This window comes from Heptranchias perlo, chromosome 3, assembly GCF_035084215.1.
Source record: "Heptranchias perlo isolate sHepPer1 chromosome 3, sHepPer1.hap1, whole genome shotgun sequence".
Lineage (NCBI taxonomy): Eukaryota > Metazoa > Chordata > Chondrichthyes > Hexanchiformes > Hexanchidae > Heptranchias > Heptranchias perlo.
In genome coordinates, this window is record NC_090327.1 from 7,188,986 (window position 1) to 7,215,499 (window position 26,514).

The 26,514-nt window shown below is 41.5% G+C and overlaps 1 protein-coding gene across 1 annotated transcript in view; it reads right to left on the minus strand.

Annotated features, from left to right (window-relative positions):
• Positions 1–3,091: 3,091 nt before the first annotated feature.
• The window catches only part of LOC137309941 (desmocollin-3-like), a 36,972-nt gene continuing 13,549 nt past the window's right edge, over positions 3,092–26,514 (minus strand). The window contains exons 4-16 of the mRNA XM_067977943.1: positions 25,843–25,971; positions 25,568–25,723; positions 22,423–22,567; positions 20,391–20,563; positions 19,696–19,830; positions 18,516–18,701; positions 16,489–16,736; positions 14,778–14,920; positions 12,448–12,681; positions 8,161–8,385; positions 7,579–7,709; positions 6,882–7,259; positions 3,092–6,235 (exon numbers count right to left, since the gene is read on the minus strand). Of these exons, the coding sequence (XP_067834044.1) occupies positions 6,041–6,235; positions 6,882–7,259; positions 7,579–7,709; positions 8,161–8,385; positions 12,448–12,681; positions 14,778–14,920; positions 16,489–16,736; positions 18,516–18,701; positions 19,696–19,830; positions 20,391–20,563; positions 22,423–22,567; positions 25,568–25,723; positions 25,843–25,971 (2,478 nt within the window). The 3' untranslated portion in view covers positions 3,092–6,040. The remainder of the gene's footprint in view (positions 6,236–6,881; positions 7,260–7,578; positions 7,710–8,160; positions 8,386–12,447; positions 12,682–14,777; positions 14,921–16,488; positions 16,737–18,515; positions 18,702–19,695; positions 19,831–20,390; positions 20,564–22,422; positions 22,568–25,567; positions 25,724–25,842; positions 25,972–26,514) is intronic.

Here is a 26,514-nt window from a genome sequence, read left to right on the forward strand (position 1 = left end):
CTATGCTGTGGTTCGGGGAGTGGTTGAAATTTGCTTAGTTGTGCAGCTTGTCACACTGTTTATGGAGAGCTCCTAAATCGGTCCATTAAATGAGGTTTCAAACATGCACTCAAATTGTCTGATGACCAACTAGTGACGATACTTCTTTGGGTGGGGGGGGGGAGTAATCAGTTTCTTTGGGGTTAAGCTGACACACCTGGAAGGTCAGAAACAAATTAATCTCCGAGACAGACTCTAATTCAACACTTTAGCCAGGCAGATCCACTGTGGTCTATAACATTGTTACTGACAGACCAGCTAGCTTGGCACATTAAGAGTCCGCAGGGGTAAAGCAGTTGCTTGGATTCTACCCACTCAACTCCAGATAACTCGGCAAGCTAAAAAGGTAGGATGTTTTGGTTGGACAAACAGTGAGCAGCTTATCGTTCTCTGGTGGTAGGTTACGAACATACAAAATTGATGGGCAGGAAAAGACCAGCTGGTCTATCAAACCTACCCCACACCATGCGATGGCTGGAGCATCTTGACTAAACATTTCTCCAACAACCCCACCAACAGCCATGTAATCTCCTGAGAGAGGCAAAAGAACCCGAGGAAAAAACCCAGGGCCAATAAAGGAAAAAATATACTCTGGAAAATTCCTCTCCGAACCCCCTCAGGCGATCGAAACCAGTCCAGGAGATCATATGGACAGAGTGTGATCTGTAAAGACACTTACTTTCTATATGAAGCGGTCTCTCCTTCAGCTCCCTCTTGAAAGCAAATTTATGGTTATGTGGTTTCAGCTGGTTAAACTGAAGCAATAACTTTATGTCAAGGTGGATAAGCAATTTGGGCAACCTGTGCCTAAACTGCCTGTACTTAGTCAAGTGTGACAGATCTCCAGTGTGGACTTCATATATTGAGAACAAACAAAAACACTAAACCATGTGGATTCCTCAGTAGAATGGCATGGTTTGGAGGCTGATCAGCACAAGGATGAGTTTTGCAGGTCTCATACACTAGGTTAGTGAAGAAAAAGAGTTTTCCCACATCTGCACCCAATGTTAGTCAGTTGAAAATGTATCACCCGTGAATTTTCAGAACCATATAGATCAGGAATATCAATGGTTCAGTGTTTGGCCTGCACCAAGTAAATGGCTCTAACCCAAAGAAGCAGTTGGGGCACTATTGGTCTGTGTCATAGAATGATACAGCACAGAAGGAGGCCAGTACTCTCGAGGCAGTCCAAAGAAGGTTCACTTGGTTAATCCTGGGGATGAGGGGGTGGACATATGAGGAGAGGTTGAGTAGATTGGGACTCTACACATTGGAGTTCAGAAGAATGAGAGGCGATCTTATTGAAACATATAAGATTGTGAAGGGGCTTGATCGGGTGGATGCGGTGAGGGTGTTCCCAAGGATGGGTGAAACTAGAACTAGGGGGCATAATCTTAGAATAAGGGGCTGCTCTTTCAAAACTGAGATGAGGGGAAACTTCTTCACTCAGAGGGTAGTAGGTCTGTGGAATTTGCTGCCCCAGGAAGCTGTGGAAGCTACATCATTAAATAAATTTAAAACAGAAATAGACAGTTTCCTAGAAGTAAAGGGAATTAGGGGTTACGGGGAGCGGGCAGGAAATTGGACATGAATTTAGATTTGAGGTTAGGATCAGATCAGCCATGATCTTATTGAATGGCGGAGCAGGCTCGAGGGGCCGATTGGCCTACTCCTGCTCCTATTTCTTATGTTCTTATGTTCAAATCGGCCCATCGTGCCTGTCCCGGCTCTTAGAAAGAGCTATCCAATTAATCCCACTTCCCTGCTCTTTCCCCGTAGCCCTGCAAATTTTTCCCTTTTCAAGTATTTATCAAATTCCCTTTTGAAAGTTACTATTGAATCTGCTTCCACCGCCCTTTCAGGCAGCGCATTCCAGATCATCACAACTCGCTGCGTAAAATAAATTCTCAACTTCCCTCTGGTTCTTTTGCTAATTACCTTAAATTTGTGTCCTCTGGTTACCAACCCTCCTGCCAGTGGAAAGAGTTTCTCCTTATTTATTTGATCAGAATCCCTCATAATTTTGAGCACCGCTATTAAATCTTCCCCTTAACCTTCTCTGCTTCAGGGAGAACAATCCCAATTTCTATGGTCGCTCCATATAACTGAAGTCCCTCGTCCCACGGTAAATGAAAACTTAGACTGGATAACAAGTCCTGGCCCACATGAGTGACTCCTGTTGGAAACCACTCATTTAGACCCTGGACGAGAACATAATTGTGGTTAGCTGGCTTGTTGTCTCTTGTCCTTTCCATTGCTGACTCACTGTCCAGCAACATATGAACACTGGCCACTTAGGCAAACTATTACAGGGCTGCAAAAAATGCATTGAACTAGACCCTGGAATAGAAAGCATGGAGGAGATAAAGTGAGGGGGTAAAAAGCTGGTAGTATAAATATTTAGTTTTTGAGCTAAAAGAGCAAAGTTTTATGTAGTTATTTTGCCATTTGGCCAAGAGTAAATTGTGTGCATTATTCTAAAGGTAAGGAAGCTAGATTTTGGGACCTGACTGATTCCATTCTCCCAGAATCCAACAACAACTTGCATTTATATAGCGCCTTTAACATAGTAAAACGTCCCGAGGCGCCTCACAGAAACGATTTTCAAACAAAATTTAACTCAGCCGCAAGAGGAGATATTAGGACAGGTGATCAAAAGCTTGGTCAAAGAGGTAGGTTTTAAGGTGCATCTTAAAAAGGGAGAGAGGCGCAGAGAGGTTTAGGGAGGGAATTCCAGAGCTTAGGGCCCAGGCAGCTGAAGGCACGGCCGCCAATGGTGGAACAAAGGAAATCGGAGACGCACAAGGCGGCAGAACTGGAGGAGCGCAGAGATCTCGGTGGGTTGGTGATAGCCAGGCTTTTTTTTTTGAAAAAAAAATGCAGGTTTCCTATAGTTTGCTTAAAGAGTGGCCACAACAGGAGCACAGACGGTAGCCTTAGAGTCACATTCTACCGGGCCTTTAGGGTCCGCTACATATTGTATTTTTTTTTAAAAACCCATTCATAGTCGGCACTCTGAAGAAACAAAACGGTGGACACTTTTTTTCTCTCTCGAATATTTCGAGCAATTTCATTTATTGGCTTTTTACAATTGTAGTTTCTGCTCCTGGGTACACACACACACACTTAAAAAATAACACTGCATCTGCACGAGGCTCGCCTTCAGGTTCGACAAAATATCAACTGAATTGCAGCCACTCGAGGTTTAATGTGCACAGTTTCAGAAAATTATTTCCTGTGAGCGATGATGGTTTAGTTAATTGTGTACATCAATCATAGAAACAGGAGGGGGCCATTCAGCCCCTCGAGCCTGTTCAGTCATTCAATTAGATCACGGCTGATCTGTATCTCATCTCCATCTACCGCCTTGGTTCCCTAACCCTTAATACCCTTGCCTAACAAAAATCTATCAATCTCAGTTTTGAAATACTGTAGTGTTTATTAAGTTAAATAAATTTGCAAAGAAATCAATGTAATGTTGAATTTGACACATTGCAATTTTACATGCTGTATAAGCTCTTCTAAAAACAGTCTTACGCCTCCTTATGTACAATGTCAATTTTATTTTTTTTTAAAACAAGTATATTTTGACAGATATACAAAAGTCAGACATCATCTACTACATCAAGATGAATTCCATTCTGAACAAATATAGCATTGGGATGACTAATTGTTCAATCCAGAACTATGTTTGAGCAAGTTTTGAACAAGCTAGCAATTTAGTACAGCTTTGGTTCAGTATCTGTGTAAGTCATTATGACACTAATAGTTAATGCTACCTGGTGAACCTACTGTGCAATGCATTAAGGGATAGGTTTACTGTACAGGGTTTCAAATTATTTGTGGATATTTACACCAATGTAACCACAGAAGCCCAAACTCTTATTTCTCTATCCTAAAACATTACATAACAAAAGCAACATATATTTGAAGCATTACTGTACAATTGAACAACATTTCTAGAAACATAAATGGATAAATTCACAGGTTCTGCGCTCCCAACAGCAAGTCATGCTTTAAAAAGAGCACTGTAGCAGAAACCCGAGCCCAATTTCTGCCTACTTGTTCTTGTTGGGAGCACGGGATCTCACTAAATTTACCCAAAACTTACAATGTTGGAACATGAAGTTAAACTTTAGTAGTGTTATTTTTTTTTAAAAAGGCAAAATCATTCTGGACTGCACTTTTACTTGGAGATCAAAAGCAAGTTATCCCCCCAAGTGACATCTCAGTTAGAATCATACAGCACAGAAGGTAGCCATTCGGCCCATCGTGCCTGTGTCGGCTCTTTGAAGGAGCAACCCAATTAGTCCCACTCCCCTGCTCTTCTCCCATAGCCCTGTAAATTTTTCCATTTCAAGTATTTATCCAAATTTCCCTTTTGAAAGTAACTACTGAATCTGCTTCCACCGCCCTTTCAGGCAGGGCATTCCAGATCATAATAACTCGCAGCGCGAAAAAAAAAAAATTCTCCTCATCTCCCTCCTGGTTCTTTTGCCAATGGCCTTAAATCTGTGTCCTCTGGTTACCGACCCTCCTGCCAGTGGAAACAGTTTCTCCTTATGCACTCTTATCAAAACCCTTCATAATTTTGAACAGTTCTTATCTATTGCCACCCAAAAACCAGGAGGGATGGGGGTATGTTCATACACGTGCACTCTGCTCATCGACTTAAGTATTATACTGTTTAGTGTACTCATTTTAATTACTTGATGGGTCCTTTTTGTTGTTAGTTGAACTTAAATTACGTGGAACTACTTTCTTTCCAGTGAAGCTTCATTTGTACCACTGCCGAGAAATTAAAATTCAACTACCGATCTCCCCCTGAAAAAAGACTTAACATAAAAAGTCAAGCAGTACAATGCTGACATGAATATGCAGCTCTTACATTTTTTGAACCACTCAGAAGGATCAATCTGGTTCTTGCTAGCACAGGCTAGCAGTTCAAGGCAGCAGCCCTCCACCTCCAACGCTCTCAGGGCAACTAGAGATGGGCAATAATTGCCGGCCTCGCCAGCGACGCCCACATCCCGACAATGAGTAAAGGCAGATCGGGTATACGTTAATACGGCTCCTACGGCAAGTACATGAAATATTAAATTCCCCTACCCCACCCAAAAAGGTGCCAACTCATGCTGGGACGTGGATCCACAGGCACTGCCAAACCTTTGCTACTTTATTCAAGTGCCTAGTCTTCAGGCAAGTCTAGGCAGGGAGCCCATCCAACACGGCCAAACCAGACACTGCCCTCATCCAACATCTACGCACAAAATTTCCAGCAAGAGTCAATAGATCACGATCGGGAGCAGGAACTCCCGTGCTGATTTTTAAAAAAAAATTTAAAACCCCCTCTCCACAATTGTAGCACCTCAGTGGAATCCAGGCCAAGATCAACTAACTTTGATAAAGTTATTCCTAACTTTTATTGGTATAACCCGCCCAGAAAAAAAAAATCATAGGTAACAAATTAGTTAGGGCTGTTTTGGTGACCTTAAACCAGTGTAATACAAGAGGCATTACAAGAGTGTGCAGAAGAGAACGCAGGCTATGTACTTGTCACTCACTTGAGTGTAACCAACTCAAACCCAAGTGAATGGTCTGATTGGCAGAGTGAGACAACACTAATTGTGCATCATCTTGTATTCATGCCACTCCCAAGAAACTCCAATAGGAATTTTATATCAAGTTTAATACTTCACACTTCTTAAAAAAAAATTCTTTTTTTTCAAGCCAAAATGTTACCCAGTATCCCAATGCGTTCGTCAATAATAAAATTATGGGCTGCATATTCGTTGCAAGATTTTTAAACCACCCAGGGAGTCTGATAATTTGATGAATCCGTTCAATACAGAAAAGACGCGGCAAGAACGTCAACAACTGGCTTGGGAATAAATTCCAAATCGAAACATTCACCGTCACAGAAGTTCCAAAATACCTTTCGCGGGATTAAAAAAAAAATTTTAAAAAGTGGTTTAAATTATTTGAAGCTCAGGAACAGTTGTTATCTCTTCACACAAATATTGGCTAAGGTACCGAATTTGGGTCCCAAATTGTTCAAATAGTCCGATCCTACATTTTCTCTCTCATCACTGCAGCAACCCATAGACCCGGTAACTGATTCGCCTCCCTCGTGTCGATAGGTGTGTACATAATCAGTGGAGGGGACGTGATCTCCCAGCTCTTCCTCTTCATACACCTTAAACAAATCAAAACAGCAAGTTAAAAGTCTGTAAGTCTCTCAGTATGAAAAAAGGTGAAAACATATTTCAATAAAACAAATTTAAACTAAACGGATGCACTTTTTCCCTTTCAGATACCAACTGATTTGCTGTTTTATTACAAATCTTTATTGCAGATCAAAAAGGAACAACCAAAGCATTACTTGCTGCTAAACTTTCATTTTATTTTTAAAAAAAGGTCATTGGCAAAAGAGAACCAGAGGGGAGATGAGGAATTTTTTTTCTTTTTTACGCAGCGATCTGGAACGCGCTGCCTGAAAGGGCGGTGGAAGCAGATTCAATAGTAACTTTCAAAAGGGAATTGGATAAATACTTGAAGGCGAAAAATTTGCAGGGCTCCAGGCAAAGAGCAGGGGAGTGGAGCTAATTGGATAGCTCTTTCAAAGAGCTGGCACGGGCATGAAGGGCCAAATGGCCTCCTTCCGTGCTGTATCATTCTATGATTTTATGATTCATTCTAGATTAATGTCACTTCAGCCTTTTTTTTAATTCTCTTCCCCCTCCCCATAACAACAATGCATTCAGAACGTAAAATACTTGGGAGTTACTCCTATATAAAAAAAGATACAGGGCAAATTTTTACAGCCAAATATTAATATTCACCAGTTCAACTCGTGATCTCAGGAGGTCCATCAAGCCAAGCTGGTTTCTGCGATTGAGTGAATTAGCCTCTTCTATGGTCATATTTGCATTCGTTATGATATCCTGATGAGAGTGTATCGTTCCACCATGACCATACACCGCACCATGACCATACACCGCACCATGACCATACACCGTTCCGCTGTGGTCCTGCGACATCACATGTTTTACATTCACCATTTCACTAATCCCACTGCTTGTTCTTTTTATTCCATCTACATGGCTGGCAATGGGATAATTTCCACTACCAAACTCTGTTTCTTGGTTGCTGTAAGGCTGGTTACTTTGTCTTATAAAGTTCTCTTTCTGAGACAGAGGGATATCCAGTGCTGCAAGATTCTGGAAAATGGAATACAGTAATTAGGAACTGTGGGACTGAATCAGTGAAATACAGCATTAAAGTCACAAAGTTTGCCATAAACTATTCTACATGGGCAGATTTATTTTTTTTATTATCCACTTTGTGCAGAGAGGTTTTACAAAGTGACATGAAAAACTGGTTACGTCCCTGGAGGAGAAATGACAAAAGTGCATTACGTTACAAATATCAACAGATCTACCCTACCAACTGAGCCACAGCTGCAACTCAAAATGTGTGACGAAAAGCACGACAGAATTGTGACACAGGAAGCGGACGCACAGAGGTGAGAAAACCCACCTTGTCTTGCTGACCTCCGCCCTCTTCATTGGAGACAATGAGGCTTTGATGATATTGTTTATCGGGAAATAACGGAGGTCTTTCCTTTTGGCCACCTCCGCAATAGAACGCAATCGCTGCCAGGAGGAAACCTGTTGCGGATACGAGAGAAGAATAGTTATGCACTTTCGTTTGTACTTCCAACTTTTTAAACATACCGCCCAAGTAATTTAGCAGAGGATTATAAAGCTGCAAATTTTGTTGTGTGCATGAGGTTTGTTAAATCAAACGTTAACAGCAAGCTTTAAAGAACTATAAATTCACTAGGGTCATTATCAGAGCAACTTTTAAGATTCAAGGTACTCCAAGGGAATGAATAGCACATTGTTTCTACAGATGTGAAAATAAACAAACACTGTAAAACTGATTCAAATGTATAAACTCAAAACAGCAACAACTTATAAAAATTGTGTGTGTAGATGCTTTTTAAGTTACATGATGTCATTGAACAAAATCAGGAAACTTGAATTTCTCAACTTTGTGGGGTTTCAGTATCGGAGATTTTTTTTCTAAAAAAAAAGCTACCAATCTCTTAAAACTTACAAAGCAGTAACAATGCAGCCAACAACATTATAAGAATTCCCGATCCACCAAGGACAGCACTTCCAGAAGCCAGTCTGTCGGCGCAATTCAAACTGTTAGGGCAGTCACAGATCCGAATCTTCAATGTTTGTTGAGTTCCCCGATTTTGCTGATCCTGAACTATGATGGGAACTTCATAGTAACCGGGAGGAAGTGGATTTGTTGGTTTTACATTGACGTAGGATCCTAGAAGACAGAAAACTGTGATAAGTTTTGATCTGCTACCTCCAGCTCAAGTTTAGTGTAAGAGGCACTGAAACAATCCAACCTCTTCCCCCCCCCAACGTACGAGCATAAAATCATACACTGGGCTTTCGTTTCTTTCAGAGAGTCATTTAAAATGTTTGCAAAACTTATGATGCATTATAGCATAGTATTAACTAAAATAAGGGGAAGCTAGATTTTGGTAGGAAGAAGAATAAGGGGGCCATGAACCACTTAGGTACTAAGAGTCCAAATGGGGTAGAGGAGCTGAGGGATCTCAGGTTACAGATACACAAATCACTAAAAGTAGTGAGGAAAGTTAATAAGGCCATTAAAAAAAAACCATAAACCAAGCACTGGGGTTCATTTCTAAAGGGATAGAATCGAAAAGCAGAAGTTATGTTAAACTTGTATAGAACCTTGGTTAGACCACACTTGGAGTACTGTGAACAGTTCTGGTCTCCATATTATAAGAAGGATACAGAGGCACTGGAGAAGGTGCAAAAAAGATTTAACAGGATGATACCAGAACTGAGAGGTTAGACTGGATATTAGAATGGAGTGTGTACAAGATGGTTTTTTAGACCAGTACGTTGAGGAGCCAACCAGGGAACAGGCTATCTTAGATTGGGTATTGTGCAATGAGAAGGGGTTAATTAATAATCTTTTTGTGTGGGGTCCTTTAGGGAAGAGTGACCATAACATGATAGAATTCTTCATTAAGATGGAAAGTGATGGAAAGTGAAGTAGTCCAATCCACAACTAGGATCCTAAACCTAAATAAAGGAAACTATGAAGATATGAGGAGTGAGTTGGCTATGATAGATTGGGAAGCTTCATTAAAAGGCATGACGGTGGACAGGCAATGGCTAACATTTAAGGAACAAATGCATGAATTGCAACAATTATACATTCCTTTCTGGTGCAAAAACACAAAAGGAAAAGCAGCCCAACCATGGCTAACAAAAGGAATTTAGTATTAGATCTAAAAAGGAGTCATAAAAAGTTGCCAGAAAAAGTAGCAAGCCTGAGGATTGGGAGCAGTTTAGAATTCAGCAAAAAAGAACCCAGAGATTGATTAAGAGGGGAAAAAAAAAGTACGAGAGTAAACTTGCAAGGAACATAAAAGTGGACTGTAAAACCTCCTACAAGTATGTAAAAAGAAAAAAAGATTAGTGAAGACAAACATAGGTCCCTTACAGTCAGAAATGGGAGAATTTATAAATGAGGAACAGGGAAATGGCAGAGCAATTAAACAAATACTTTGGTTCTGTCTTCACAGAAACACACAAATAACTTCCCAGAAATGCTAGGGAACCAAGGGACTAGTGAGAAGGAGGAATTAAAGGAAATTAGTATTAGTAAAAAAAAAGTGCTGGAGAAATTAATGGGACTGAAAGCCGATAAATCCCCAGGGCCTGATAATCTGCATCCCAGAATACTAAAAGAGGTAGCCATGGAAATAGTGGATGTATTAGTTGTCATCATTAGTTGGAGGGTGGCAAATGTAACCCCACTATTTAAAAAAAGAGAGAGAGAGAACAGGGAACTACAGACCGGTTAGCCTAACATCAGTAGTAGGGAAAATGCTGGAGTCTATTATAAAGGATGTGATAACAGGACACTTAGAAAATATCAGCAGGATTAGACAAAATCAACATGGATTTATGAAAGGGAAATCATGTTTGACAAACCTACTGGAGTTTTTTGAGGATGTAACTGGTAGAATAGATAAGGGAGAACCAGTGGATGTGGTTTATTTGGATTTTCAGAAGGCCTTTGATAAAGTCCCACATAAGAGGTTAGTGTGCAAAATTAAAGCACATGGGATTGGGGGGAATATACTGGCATGGATTGAAAATTGGTTAACAGACAGGAAACAGTAGGAATAAATGGGTCCTTTTCGGGGTGGCAGGCGGTGACTAGTGGGGTACCGCAGGGATCAGTGCTTGGGCCCCAGCTATTCACAATATATATCAATGATTTGGATGAGGGGACCAAATGTAATATTTCCAAGTTTGCTGACGACACAAAACTAGGTGGGATCGTGAGTTGTGAGGAGGATGCAAAGAGGCTTCAAGGCGATTTAGACAAGTTGAGTGAGTGGCAAATACATGGCAGATGCAGTATAATGTGGATAAATGTGCAGTTATCCACTTCGGAAGGTAAACCGGAAAGGCAGAGTATTATTTAAATTGTGATAGATTGGGGAATGTTGATGTACAAAGGGACCTGGGTGTTCTTGTACACCAGTCACTGAAAGCAAACATGCAGGTGCAGCAAGCAGTTAGGAAGGCAAATGGTATGTTGGCCTTCATTGCAAGAGGATGAGAGCACAGGAGCAAGGATGTCTTACTGCAGTTATACAGGGCTTTGGTGAGACCACACCTGGAGTATTGTGTGCAGTTTTGGTCTCCTTACCCAAGGATATACTTGCCATAGAGGGAGTGCAGCAAAGGTTCATCAGATTGATTCCTGGGATGGCAGGACTGTCGTATGCAAAAAAAAGAGGTTGGGTCGACTCGGCCTGTATTCACTAGAGTTTAGAAGAATGAGAGGGGATCTCATTGAAACATTAAAATTCTGACAGGGCTCGACAGACTGGGTGCAGGGAGGATGTTTCCCCTGGCTGGGGGTTCCAGAACGAGGGGTTACAGTCTCAGGATATGGGGTAGGACATTTAGGACTGAGATGAGGAGAAATTTCTTCACTCAGAGGGTGGTGAACCTGTGGAATTCTCTACCACAGAAGGCTGTGGAGGCCAAGTCACTGAATATATTTAAGGAGCTAGATAGATTTCTAGACACAAAAAGGTATCAAGGGGTATGGGGAGAAAGCAGGAATATGGTATTGATAGAGGATCAGCCATGATCATATTGAATGGCAGAGCAGGCTCGAAGGGCCGAATGGCCTACTCCTGCTCCTATTTTCTATGTTTCTAGACCTATCAGGAAAGATTGAGCAGGCTGAGGCTCTTCTCTTTTCTAGAGAAAAGACTGAGGGGTGACCCGATAGAGGTCTTAAGATAATGAAAGGGTTTGATAGGGCAGACGTCGAAGATGTTTCCACATGTGGGGGAGACCAGAACTTGGGCCATAAATATAAGATAGTCACTAATAAATCCAATCGGGAATTCAGGAGAAACTCCTTTACCTGGAGAGTGGTTAGAATGTGGAACTCGCTACCACAAGGAGTGGTTGAGGTGATTAGCATAGATACATTTAAGGGAAAGCTGGATAAACACATGAGGTGGAAAGGAATAGAAGGACATGTCGATAGGGTGAGATGAAGTAGGGAGGGAGGAGGCGCGTGTGGAGTATAAACACCGGCATGGACCTGTTGGGCTGAATGGCCCTTTTCTATCCAATTCTATGTATGTGGCTGGCAAGTGATAATCTTGGGCTACCTACAGCCACTGTCTAGACACTCACTCAGACATGTTATTGGAACTCAGTTGGCATCCATAGAGCCATACTGCTCCATAAGTCAGCATTTACTATGTAAGATCCCTGCCAAGACCATGCAGATTTTTAGGACATATAAATTTAATTTGTAATCTTATAAATGCCATCTGGTTAGCTCTTAACATAAAGCAGAATAATTCATGTTCCACCATCAACCTAGGGTTTGCTTCAAATGATAAATTTATCTTATACCCTGCAAACTAAGGCCAATTCAAACATCTACTAAGTCCCAATGAAATGACCTCCCAAAAAGGTAAGTTTGAAAAGGCAAGACTTAGTTTTTAATAAAATGTAAAAAAGTGACATCCTTTCACCTAAAGTACTCGATTCACAATGTTTATATACATTAGCACTAACCAGAATTTATCAGTAACTTTTGTATATCCGACTCTCAAAATTGTGACTCCCTCCCCCCCCATCCCAAAATATAAAAAAGGGCGAAAGAAACCCCACAAGATTTAAAGGTTTCTCAGTGACTTGCACTTTTCATGTACACTGTGAAATATTGTACTCTACACAAGTATACAAACAAGGCAATAAGCCACAAACATCAGAATGCAGTTTTAAAAAAAAAATGTACCCATTCGCTTGGAGATCTCCCATTTCTCTCTAACTTCTGGCGGGTTATCTGGCAGCAGAAATGTAAATGGAGCTGAATTTGGTGTCGCATCAAGATCCTCAGCTGAAACATTAACAAACTTCTGGAATCCATTGTTGCAAAGAAGTAAGTCTTTATTGGGAATAATTGGATCATTATCATTGACATCATCCAGGTTTATAACCACAGTTCCAGTTCCAGTTCTTGCAGGAACTCCTAATGCAACACAAAAAGAAACATTGGTTAAAAACATTTCATACAACTTAATATTTGAGATTTTTTTTAAATGAAAAAAAATGATGTAATATTTGCAGGCGGGTTAATTGGTCATTCTGCACTAAGTAAGAGCCAAGATCCAGGAATCAAAGCTTTGATTTTCCATGTTACTTCTAGGATTTTTATACTTGGTGATGTGGACTCATTATATGTCCACTTGTGTATGGGCAGACTTATTGTAATGGTATGCAAGCAACACAACCATCCAACGCGTTTGTGCCATAGCAATGCTGGGCAAAAGGGTCTCTCGCACATCCAACGTCATTATTGGGGGGGGAACTTGCATTTTAGGGGGCTGCAAAGCCTACACAAATCAATCGTCTGGATTGGATAAGCTACAACATCTTTTAAGAAGAAAAACCCCCCCACATTTTTCAGCAGCTTTATCGGGCAGCTAAAAAGCCACAACCTTATCCCGAGGTTTGCTACAACTTTTCTCTGTGCACCCTCACCCACTGCAGTAGGCAGGGTGTAAAACCAGCATTCCACCCGATCCCACGGGCTTCTCACCCGGGGAGTTAGGTTAAAATTGCCCCCTTGATTTTTGACACTTTACTCGGTGTCTTTTGAAGTAGTTTTTAAGTCAATGAACAAAGTCGTTGCATTCTTTTTTTTTCTAGAAAAGGGATATTTCCTTCAAGTTTATTGAAAACTACTCCCTTTGGGAATTCATTAAATCCCTTCATCATCAGAAAACTGCTTTCTCCTAGTTGTAGCAGATAATTTGTGACTGGACGAAATAAAAATTAAATTGCCCAATAACTAATAGGGAGATTCAAATGTGGTCTCAGTGACCGTATGTAGGTAACAAATTTAAAACCATACAACTCCCTCCAAATACTGTCTGTCCTGCAGCAGCTGGTGGTATATTTCTAGGGAGCTACATGACATGTACCCCCCCACCCCCCAGAAAATTGTGAATTCATTTCTTCATGGAAAAATCAGGCAGCCTGGTTAATTTTAAACACTTGTATACTTCACAATTTTTTTTTTTTAAGTTTTTTTTTTAAAAAAAAGGAAAAATGTTTTGAGTTTTCAACAAGTTAAGCAGATCGGTCATTTTCCAAAAAGGTAAAAGTCTCTACCCAATTTTCAAAGGATCTCTTCCCCTTCCTCCAACCTACTCTCCCCCACAGTTCACAGATGCTGTACCCCAGTTTAGAGGTATTTTCTACTCCTCCAACCCTCAGTTCATGCTGGCACTTTATTATCTCTCCTGTCAATTCTTAATGTTTTCCTCACCTTCACCCACCCCCCCCCAATACAACACTCCCAGCAGTCTTGCATTGCCCCTGCCCTCATCCATCCACCCAACCCCCTCCCAGCTGGGACTCTTCCATCTAGCCCATTTATGCTGGCAATCTTCCGCGCCCCCTTTTATGCTACTAATTTTCATCCTCCCCCCCCCAACGTTTCAACTCTTCTTTCCCTCCCCTAAATTCAACCTTTCATCTTTACCACCACCCCCCCCCCCAACCCCACAATTCCTGCCAGCTCTTCTGACCCCACCCTGTTCTCACCGACACTTCATTTCCCCCGTTCCCCAAATCATTCCCATCGCCTCGCTACAACTTCCTCCTCTTCAACATGGTCTCTGGCTCCTATCTCCAATTGCTGCTGCTGCTGCTCTTAAGCAACTCAAAGCCACTGCATGTGGCAGGCAGGAATCCACGAGAGATCAGGGATTCCCACCTACAGCATGCAATAGCATTCAATTGGGTTAGAGCAGTAGCAACAGAGGGAGAAGCAGGGGAGTGGTGGGGTGAGAAGCTGAGGGCTGCACTACTTTCTGTCTGTGCACATTGACCAGCCTTGGAGATGCTGAGCGAGAGAGATATGAAATGGTTGGCTGTGTGAGCAGGTAAGAGAAAAGAGCAAACCAAGTGCTTACCCTTTTGGTCGGGAGCGCTGAGCATGCAGATAATCTGGTTCTTGTCTATCTTTTATTTACTGAGAAAATGCAAATAGAAATCTCTATCCAGTGTATGCATTATATTTACCCACATACTAAAAATATGCATTGAATGTGTACTTACTGTCTTCTATAGCCAGTACTGTAACATTGTACCTATTATTTTTTACAAATGTAGACTCTCTGTCCATCACAGCAGTAGTTTTGATCACACCAGTTCGCTGATCAATGGAGACCCAATTTGCTGGATCAGTTAGTTTCTCGTATCTGGTTGGTCAAACAAGAAATACAGCATTTCAAACATTAGCTCATTTCATTCATAAACCACCAGGCCATTGAAGTGTTCAACTAAAAGCTTAACTATTCTATTTGAATGGATATTTATGAAATTATTAAGCTTGAATGTGCTTATGAACATTAACTGCAGTGAGCCTCTTATAAGAGAGGCTGTACGCTCCCGCATAATTTGGAAAATGTAAAGAATCTTTACATTTGTCAACCCCAGTCCATCACCGGCATCTCCACATCATGGCTATAATTTGGAAAAGTAGTTGGTCAACACAGTGCAAGTGTTATGAATTCAGGCCTGCCATAGATGCCTTTTTTGGGTTCTGTGGTGTCAGTCACTCCCGTAAATGGTCTGAGCGTCATACTTTTATGGGATTTGACTTTCCCTGTCCTGTATCTACTTGTACGATAGTGTAAGTCAGTGGTGTAAATGTTAAACCCTTGTGACCTGAATCGGTTATGTCTTTTTACATATTACATAAAATTTACAGCACAAACAGGCCACACCAGTGTTTATGCACCACACAGACCTCCTCCCACTTTATTTACTTTATCTCATCAACATACCCTTCTATCCCTTTCTCCCTCATGTACTTATCTAGCTCCCCCTTAAATGCATCTATGCTGGTCACTCTACGTGGTAGCAAGTTCCACATTCTCACCACTCCCATAAAGAAGTTTCTCCTGAATTCATTAGCGACTATCTTCTATTTATGGCCCCTAGTTTTGAACTATTCCACAAGTGGAAACATCTTCTCTACGTCTACCCTATCTATACCTTTTGCATATGTACTTCTCCAACCTCTCCAAAAGGTGGACTCAGCAAACTCTTGGGCTGAGTTGTGACCAGATATAAATCTTTAAGCGGCTTTATTTCACGGCAAGTAAATATACACAGCAACATTTAGTTCAACTTGTCTGCACAGAATACAAAATCAACCCATTCGTGGGTTGACTTACTAGCCTTAAGCAAGAGGCCCTCTAACTCTCGTCCAGCCACACACAAAAATTCAAATCTGTTAGAAGTTTTCACTTCAAGACGCGGAGATTGGTGGAATGAAGGCATCAAGGGGAGAGAGCGGGAACATGGTATTGAGATAGAGGATCAGCCATGATCATACTGAATGGCGGAGCAGGCTCGAAGGGCCGAATGGCCAACTCCTGCTCCTGTTTTCTATATTTCTCAGGGAGGGGAAAATACTGGCTATGACTACTTGTTTTCAAAAAGCACTGACATCTACAAAAACTGGGGCACTGTGCCAATAGCTGTGAAAGAATAAAATGAGTACATCCAGCAGCTATTGTCCTGGGCCAATATTTATCCCTCAACCAACATCACAAACAGATTATCTGGTCATTATCTCATTGCTGTTTATGGGATCTTGCTATGCACAATTGGCTGCTGCCTTTCCTACAAGTGACTACACTTCAAAAAGGTACTTCACTGGCTGTAAAGGGCTTTGGGCTGTCCCGAGGTCATGAAATGCACTATATAAATGCAGGTCTTTCTTTACTTTCCAATCACTAACGATAAGCAGATGTTGTACCTGATGCCACTGCTGCTCTTAGTTTCGGGATCTCTCGCCACATAAGATCCCAGAACCGTCCCAACGGCCACGTTCTCCTTTGTCCAGATTTGTTTGACGGCCGGATCAAATTCTGGCCCTTCATCTACATCTTTCACGTCAACAATTACTCTCACAATTTGCCGTTCAGCAGTGCTCCCAATCAGGGGCACCTCATTTTCTACTGCAATTTCTAATGAGATTGATGGGGCTGCTTCATAATCCAGTGGCTATAGAACAGACACAGAAGAGATTACATTACATAGAATTTATAGCACAGAAACAGGATATGCAGCCCAACTGCTCTGTGCCAGCAAGACTGCATTAAAACGGAACATCCCTGGGGTCAGTGCTAACGATGCCACTGTACTAGAGCGGCTTGGGACGTTTTACTACGTTAAAGGCGCTATATAAATGCAAGTTATTGTTTTGTTCTTTCCCGTTTTACTTTGACCAATACTATAACACACACAAACACGGTCTGGATATAAATGGATTTAAATGTTTTGTCTATAGGTCCTGAAAGCATCCATCCATATAGATAGCATACCAATCGTGTACCACCCCATCGAGCCATATAATGGAGATGGGTCATTTTCAGGTTGGCAAGATGTAACAAGTGGAGTGCCACAGGGATCAGTGCTTGGGCCTCAACTATTTACAATCTATATCAATGACTTGGATGAAGGGACCAAATGTATGGTTGCTAAATTTGCTGATGACACAGAGAAAGGTAGGAAAGTAAGTTGTGAAGAGGACATAAGGAGTCTGCAAAGGGATATAGATAGGTTAAGTGAATGGGCAAAAATTTGGCAGATGGAGTATAATGTGGGAAAATGTGAACTTGTCCACTTTGGCAGGAGGAATAGAAAAGCAGAATATTATTTAAATGGAGAGAGATTGCAGCACTCAGATACAGAGGGATCTGGGTGTCCTAGTACATGAATCACAAAAAGTTAGTATGCAGGTACAGCAAGTGATTAGGAAGGCAAATGGAATGTTGTCATTTATTGCAAGGGGAATGGGATATAAAAGTAGAGATGTTTTGCTACAGTTGTACAGGGCATTAATATGAGACCACATCTAGAATACTGTGTGCAGTTTTGGTCTCCTTATTTAAGAAAGGACATATTTGCTTTGGAGGCGGTTCAAAGAAGGTTCACTCGACTGATTCCTGGGATGAGGGGGTTATCTTATGAGGAAAGGTTGGACAAGATGGGCCTGTATACACTGGAGTTTAGAAGAATGAGAGGTGATCTTATTGAAACATAAGATCTTGGGGGGACTTGAAGGGGTAGATGCTGAGAGGATGTTTCCCCTTGTGGGAGAGATTAGAACTAGGGGACACAGTTTAAAAATAAGGGGTCTCCCATTTAAGATGGAGATGAGGAGAAATTTTGTCTGAGGGCAGTGAGTCTGTAGAACTCCCTTCTCCAGAGAGCGGTGAAGGCAGAGTCATTGAATATTTTTAAGGCGGAGTTTGATAGATTCCTGATTAACAAGGGAGTCAAAGGTTATAGTAGGTAGATGGGAAAGTAGGGTTGAGGTCACAATCATATCAGCCATAATCTTATCAAATGGCAGAGCAGGCTCGAGGGGCCGAATGGCCTACTCCTGCTCTTAATTCGTATGTTCGTATGTACGTGTATGGTTTGATCGACAGTGTCAAAGGCTACCGACAGGTCTAGGAGGGATACAACATGGCCAGTCACAGCTGTTTGTGACTTTGGTTAGGGTGGTTTTGGGAGAGGTGTAAACTTAACGATTGGAAGAATTCAAACAGGGGACCTGAGGGAGAGATCGGCACCTGGCATAGCCATGAGAGATCCACTGGTTGGGTAAAATTTTAAAAAAAAAGCGACCACAAAAGTTAGCCAAAGACCAAAATATTATCTTTTTCATTCAATGGCATTTGAAGGAAAGCAAAGTGACAATTTCATAGCACTGTTATACAAGCAATTATTATTTGCTGCAAAATTTAGCAGAACCAAACACCATCATTTGCTTACCTTTACAACATACAAGAGACCGTCATTTGTTTTGGGATCGGTTAATATTTTGAAATTTCCATTTTCATTCCCCTTTACGATAGTGAACACTGGTCTACTAGCGTTCGTGTTCGCCAAGTCCTTGTCATCCACTGGAAGTCGGAGAACCATGATGTCGCTTTCAGTCTCGTTAGCAGTAATGGTGTACTGAGTCAAGAGAAATGTTCATTTTAAAATCTCTTCTTTAAAAAAAAAAGTCAAAAAAGAGCCCACAATTAAAAGTTGCTGTAACTTATTAATAGTGAGAACTTGATCAATGATGCAGTACAATTAATGTATGTTTAAAAGTCAGGAAACGAAAATTGGAATTCCGAAATTTGGATCGGATAGTTGTTACTCATACCTTGAAATAATGTTGTGAAAATGCTAGCATATAATTGCAAGCGCAAACTCCTTCACCTGCTATTTGAATGGAACTATTAAGTGGTTTGAATGGTTTAACGCCTTTATTCAAAGTAATGGGCCAAGAGATTTCTTTACGCTAATTTCAATGCCTCAGTGATGGTCAAGCCTACTTTCCATAACTATATAAATAAAAAGGAAGGTTCCATGAACCCAAATGCTAAATGAGAAGGTAATCCATGATAAATGTAGAACCTTATCATCTCCCATCTTCTGGCAGTGGAAACTATAAACCATTTCTGGGGGTTGTTCTCCTTAGAGCAGAGAAGGTTAAGAGGAGATTTAATAGAGGTGTTCAAAATTATGAAAGGGTTTTGATTGAGTAAATAAGGAGAAACTGTTCCCACTGGCAGGAGGGCCAATAACCAGAGGACACAGATTTAAGGTCATTGGCAAAAGAGCCAGAGGTGAGATGATGAGGAGAACACTTAATTTTTTTAAAAAAACGCAGCGAGTTGTTATGATCTGGAATGCGCTGCCTGGAAGGGTGGTGGAAGCAGATTCAATAATAACTTTCAAAAGGGAACTGGATAAATATTTGGACGGGGAGAAAATTTGCAGGGCTGTGGGGAAAGAGCGGAGGAGTGGGACTAATTGGATAGCTCTTTCAAAGAGCCGGCACAGGCACGATGGGCCGAATGGCCTCCTCCTGTGCTGCAAGATTCTATGATTTCTAAATCAAACACAGAAGAATGACAACATCAAATCAGATTATTTTCCACAGATGTCAAAAACTTACCTTGGAGTTTTTAAATGTCGGAGGGTGGTCATTCACATCAGTAACATGCACAACGACAGATGCAGTCGAAAATAATCCATAATGTGCTCCATTCATGTCTCGAACTTCAACTTTCAGGGTATAACTGTCTTGGTCCTGAAAACGTTGAATATTCGAAGATGAAACTCTCCGCGTAATTTTAAAAGGACAACTTTCAAACACAAAAATTCTGTTGACACTTAAAGTGTACTTCAGCGTTTGTTCCACCAATGCAGCTAATTCCTCAGCGATACAGGTGTGCTTTAAGCTGAATTTTATCACCCTAACCAACATTTGTACCCTGCAAGATAACCAGACTCAACACGCACCAAACTATATCAAAGAAAGAATTCAGAGCATGAGTCATTTGAGGCATGACTTATGGTAAGTGTAGCGTGCTTGGGAGGAACAGGTGGCTTTGGGCCTTTGATTCCCCAAGCTCGCCAACCATGGGGGGTTATCCTCACCTCATGTCTGGGTCTTGTGTAGACTAATTGAGGGACAAGCCATCAGCTTCTCCAACCTGACTGCAGTGTGTAACCAACCCAGTATTTTCTCTCAGTTGTTGATTAAACTTACTTAGTATTTCTGACTTCACTTTTGTGTGTTTTTACAATTCCAAATTACAAAATGGGATTTACATCTTGGCATACACAGCAAGGCACAAGGAAGCTTACCTCTCTGTCTAGTTTATCATTGTTGGTTCTGATTTCACCCGTTCTTTCATCAACAGAGAATAGCAGACCAAACTGAGAGGCTGGCACCTGTGACAGAATCTTGTATTTCAGTACAGTATTTAAGGTCTTGGGTTCATCTCTGTCAGTAGCTGTAAGGATCAGTACCGATGTACCTAAAATTGCAAACGTAAAGTTACAAAATCTAATTGCTACTTGCAGCACACAGTTAGATGAAAGTCAACAAAAAACCACACAAAATTATTAACTTCAACACTGATTTCCTGTTGGTTATTTTGTAAGAGTTTATGTATTAGCAGAACAATCTGAATTATCTTCAGAGATGAAGTCCTAGAGCCAGAAAACCTCAGCTTCAACCACGCACGTTAACTCAGCTCCCCAACGTAGTCATGCTGAATAAATCTTCCTAGCCAATTCCCGAGCTAGACCGTTCAGGGCTGATGTCAGGAAGCACTTCACACAAAGGAGAGTGGAAATCTGGAACTCTCTTCCCCCAAAAAGCTGTTGAGGCTGGGTGTCAATTGAAAATTTCAAAACTGAGATTGACAGATTTTTTGTCAGGCAAAGGTATTAAGGGTTACGGAACCAAGGCTGGTAGATGGAGTTAAGATACAAATCAGCCATGATCTAATTGAATGGCGGAACAGGCTCGAGGGGCTGAATGGCCTACTCCTGTTCCTAATGACTTGATCTCAACCATTTAAAAAAAAATTTCATAGAATTGACTTTAAAAATGGTTATGAAGTAAATTTTACAGGTTAGATCTTCAATGTCAATGGGGAGCAAAATCATTGGGCGGCAGAACTGGATTCCAAAATACAAGCTCCCATTACACTGCACCAAGCATGTTAACACCTAACATTGTGCTGTTGCTGGAATTCTTCTCTTTCACCTCTCCCCACAACACACAAAAGGCTAGAACAATTCAGCACATTGTTAAGCAGGTGAAACAGGCTGCATTCATTGAGCCCTCGTTTCCCCCAAACTTAACAGCACCAGCGTCTGTGCGTTCCACACACACATGGAAGTGGGACCAGTTTAATTAAAGATCAGAGGAACCCAGAATGTGGGGGGGAGAGAGAGAGAGAGAGAGAGAGAGGGGGGGTTGGATTTTAACTGCCAGCAAGTTTCCAGTGAGAAACCAGTATCAGTTAGATTCCCGTTTGCTTGTGGGACAGAATGAGGGCATGGCGATTTTAAGGAGGTCTAGATTTTGCTTGTGGGGCCCAGGGGAGCTTCCCTGCTCCTCCTGGCCCCACAAAAGAAAGCAAAAATAAATTTTAAAAAAAACTTACTTAGAATGGCTTGGTTTGCTTCTGATCTTCTTACTTGGCTGTGGCTTCCCTAGCCCAGCTAAGAGTTTAAATCGCAATCAGGGCCCAATGGCGTCACTAGACCCTGATCTGCATATTTGAAGAAGGACCCCGCCAGATGCCATTGCTGCCTGTTCAGAAGAGCAGGTTATAATGGGTTTCGGCAGGTTAAGTTACCCACTTGATTTTAACAACCAATTCACCCGGTTTCTGCTGGGCTGGTAGGATTAAAATCGACCTCTATGTGTCTGGCGGCATAAACTGGTCATTTTTTTTTTTAAAAACACTTTACTTGGACACGTCTAAATTAACAGGGGCATAATCTCCAAATCACGGGACAGATTCAATAGTTTGTCTGGTATTTTCCTGCTGGGGCGGGGAAAATAAAACTAACATGTTTAACGAGATCTCAAAAACTGAAGCGCTTTTGTTTTACGTAGAATTTGCAGCACAGAAACAGGCCATTCGGCCCAACTGGCCTATGCCAGTGTTAATGCTCCACATGAGCCTCCTCCCACCCTATCAGCATGTCCTTCTATTCCTTTCTCCCTCCTGTACTTATCCAGCTCTGATTTTGTCACAAGTAAAACCAAAGTAGGAACACTAGGAGTTTAGGGGTCTCTAACACCTACAATTATATTACTGATATTTGCAATGAATGCCTTTTCAATTATAAAAGCCTTAAGTCAATGTATCCTTACCAGCTGCTGAACGTTCAGGTACTTTTGTGCTGAACACTTTTTCAGTAAACTCAGGGGCATTATCATTGACATCAATGACTTTTACAGTCAGATCAAGGGGCTGTTCGGGGTGAAACCCCTCCGAAGTCCTTGCAGTTCCAGTCAGCTGAAGAATTGAAAAAGGGCAGCGTTAACAATTTTCCACAATCTACAACAAAGTTATTCCCTTTTCACAAGTGTATCCAAGCTAGCTTCATAGCAAAGACAAAAAAAAAAATCAACATAACATTAATTTGAAGGGAATTGCTCCCCAGCACCTTAAAAAAAAAGGAATATAGCCTCGACAATGTCAGCAGCAGAAAAGCCAATTGGACTATAGAAATTTGCAGCACAGGAGGCCATTCGGCCCATTGTGTCTGTGCCAGCTCTTTGCTTGAGCAATCCAAAACTGATCCTACTGCCCAACTCTCCTCATAGCCCGGTAACTTGCTCTGCTTCCAATATTCTTTTAAAATATGCCAGAGTCAAGCATTGCATGCTCCAACAAGTCACTAAAGAAAATTCTCCTAACCACCCCTCAATAATTTTGAATTCATGTCCTATTATCTTGTCTCTCCTTGTAACCATAGTTTATCATCCTGGTGAATCACTTGTATGCAGTGCAGGTTTGGATACCCAAAAGGAGTGTACATTATTCTTAACTGTGGCCAAACCAAGGTTTTGTATAAATTAATTACTCATGCTCCTACTTATAAAACCCAAAGTTCTTAGTATTTTTATGGTTTTATCTACCTGCACTTTCAGGGAATTATGCATTTGAACCTGTAAGTCTCTGGTCATCTACACCCTTCAGCATCTCTCCACTGAATGTACACTCCCAAAAAGTACTTTACACTTATCCACACTAAACTGCTTCTGGCATCCGTCTATTATACTTAGGATCCTTTGGGTGAAGTGAACCAAATGTAATATTCCCAAGTTTGCTGATGACACAAAACTAGGTGGGAATGAGAGTTGTGAGGAGGATACAAAGAGGCTTCAAGGGGACATGGACAGGCTAAGTGAGTGGGCAAGAAGATGGCAGATGGAATATAATGTGGAAAAATGTGAAGTTATCCACTTTGGTAGGAAAAACATTTCTGCAGAGTATTTTTTTTTAAATGGAGAGAGATTGGGGAATGTTGATGTTCAAAGGGACCTGGGTGTCCTTGTACATGAGTCACTGAAAGCGAACATGCAGGTGCAGCAAGCAATTAAGAAGGCAAATGGTACGTTGGCCTTTATTACAAGAGGGTTTGAGTACAGGAGTAAAGATGTCTTACTGCAATTATGTAGGGCCTTGGTGAGACCGCACCTGGAGTATTGTGTACAATTTTGGTCTCCTTACCCAAGAAAGGATATACTTGCCATAGAGGGTGTGCAATGAAGGTTCACCAGACTGATTCCTGGGATGGCGGGATTGTCGAATGAGGGGAGATTGAGTAGACTAGGCCTGTAGTCTCTAGAATTTCATTGAAATATACAAAATTCTTACAGGGCTCAACAGGGTAGATGCAGGGAGGATGTTTCCCCTGGCTGGAGAGTCTGGAACCAGGGGTCACAGTCTCAGAATAAGGGGTAGGCCATTTAGGACTGAGATGGAGGAGAAACCTCTTCACTCAGAGGGTGGTGAATCTTTGGAATTCTCTACCCCAGAGGGCTGTGGAGGCTCAGTCATTGAGTACATTCAAAACAGAGATCGATAGATTTCTAGATATTGAAGGCATCAAGGGATTATGGGGAATAGCGCAGGAAAATGGCGTTGAGGTAGAAGATCAGCCACGATCTTGTTGAATGGCAGAGCAGGCCCGAGGGGCTGGACGGCCTACGCCTGCTCCTATTTCTTATGTTCTTACGTTTGCCCGTTCCACTAGCCCATCTAGGTCTTTCTGAAATCTTTTCCTTGTACCCAGTGTTTATCAAATCTTCTACTTTTGGGTCATCCGCAAGTTTCAAAATTGTGCACCCCCATCCCCCAAGTCATCTAAAAATAAACCAACAAAAAAGTGAACCCAGCACTCTTACTACAATTGTACAGGGCTTTGTTGAGATCTCACCTGGAGTACTGCGTACAGTTTTGGTCTCCTTATCTGCCTTAGAGGCAGTGCAATGAAGGTTCACTAGGCTGATTCCTGGGATGAGAGGGTTGTCCTATGAGGAGAGATTAAGCAGAATGGGCCTATACTCTCTGGAGTTTAGCAGAATGAGGGGTGATCTCATTGAAACATACAAGATTCTGAAAGGATGTTTCCCATGGCTGAAGAGTCTAGATAGGGGACATAGTCTCAGGATAAGGGGTCGGCCATTTAAGACTGAGATGAGGAGGAATTTCTTCACACAGAGGGTTGCAAATCTTTTGAATTCTCTACTTCAGAGGGCTGAGGAGGCTGAGTTGTTGAATGCGTTCAAGGCTGAGAGGGAGATTTTTGGACTCTAGGGAATCAAGGGATATGGGGATCGGGAAAGAAACTGGAGTTGAGGTTGAACATCAGCCATGATCTGATTGAATGGCGGAGCAGGCTTGAGGGGCTGTATGGCCTACCCCAGCTCCTATTTCTTATGTTCTTAAGCAACGACCTCAGTCAGCACAATCCTTCTCTAAATCAGAGAGTAATACTCAATCACTCTAAATCTGTTCCTCTCAAACCAACTATCTCACCATCCTGCTACCTTTTTTCTTGTAACAAAGACTTGAATTTTTCCAACAAGCCACTTGAGGTGCCTTATTAAACACCTTCTGAAGGTCCACACATCTACTGCATTCGCTTTATCTATCCAATCAGACACCTTTTCCAAAACAACGTTAAGTTTGACTAACATGACCTACCATAAGCACTGACCATCCTTGATTAACTAATGCATTTCTAAACGTTCACTAATTTTAATCTTGAATTATGGATTCCAGGAGTGTCTAAAACTGACGTTAGATTAACAGGTCCCGAAGTTACCCGATTTATTCTTCTCTCCCTTCTTGGAGAAAGATATTAGTGACTAATCTCCCGTCATCACGTAAATCACACATTTTAGGATTCACAGCTAGAACGGAATCTTAAAAAAAAAAAGCATCATATCTTGCTGGCTGAATCACTATTTGCAACTACAGAAAAAGGCCAATAGAGACACTTACTTTAAACAGTGGGTATTCTTCACGATCCACAGACCTCAACGCATATATTTCACCAGTGTCAGGTTTTATCGAGAACAAATTCAATGGGGGCAGATCTACCCCTTGACCAATTATTTTGTAGCTTAATGTATAATTCTGCTGAAAGTCTGATCTTATCTGAAAAAGTACGAAGAATTTTGCGTCAATAAAAATTTTAGCGCAATGAAAAAAAAAGTGTTCTGCTTTGATTAATTGAGTTTTGCACAATTTAACAAAAAAAAAATATTGCAACTTACAGTTTGAACATATTGGGGAAAAGGCCCTTTGGAATTCTCGGTGATCGTAAACGGAAGAGGTCTCCACCGCCTCTTCTGACGCCGCAGTATAGTTGCTCGCCGATTTCGAGCGTGCCTTTTTGCTCTTAACTGAAAATATTAAGCACGTCACAGGTGACGTTAATTCCGATCAGGAGGTCGGTAACCCAAGACAAAAAAATCTCCGATACAAGAAAGAAATAGTTTTAAAAAGAAATAGCTTGCATTTATATAGGACCGTTCACAACCTCAGGATGTCCCAAAGTGCTTTACAGCCAATGAAGTACTTTTGAAGTGTAGTCACTGTTGTAATGTAGGAAATGCGGCAGCCAATTTGCACACAGCAAGATCCCACAAACAGCAGTGAGGTAAATGACCAGATAACCTGTTTTTTAAAAAAAAAGTGATGTGATTGAGGGATAAATATTGGCCAGGACACTGGGGAGAACTCCCCTGCTCCTCTTCGAAATAGTGCCATGGGATAGTTTACCCCCGAGAGGGCAGGTGGGGCCTCGGTTTAACATCTCATCCGAAAGACGGCACCTCTGACACTGCAGCACTCCCTCAGTACTGGCACTGGAGTGTCAGCCTGGATTTTGTGCTCAAGTTTGTGGAGTGGGACTTGAGACCACGACCTACTGACTCAAAAAAAGT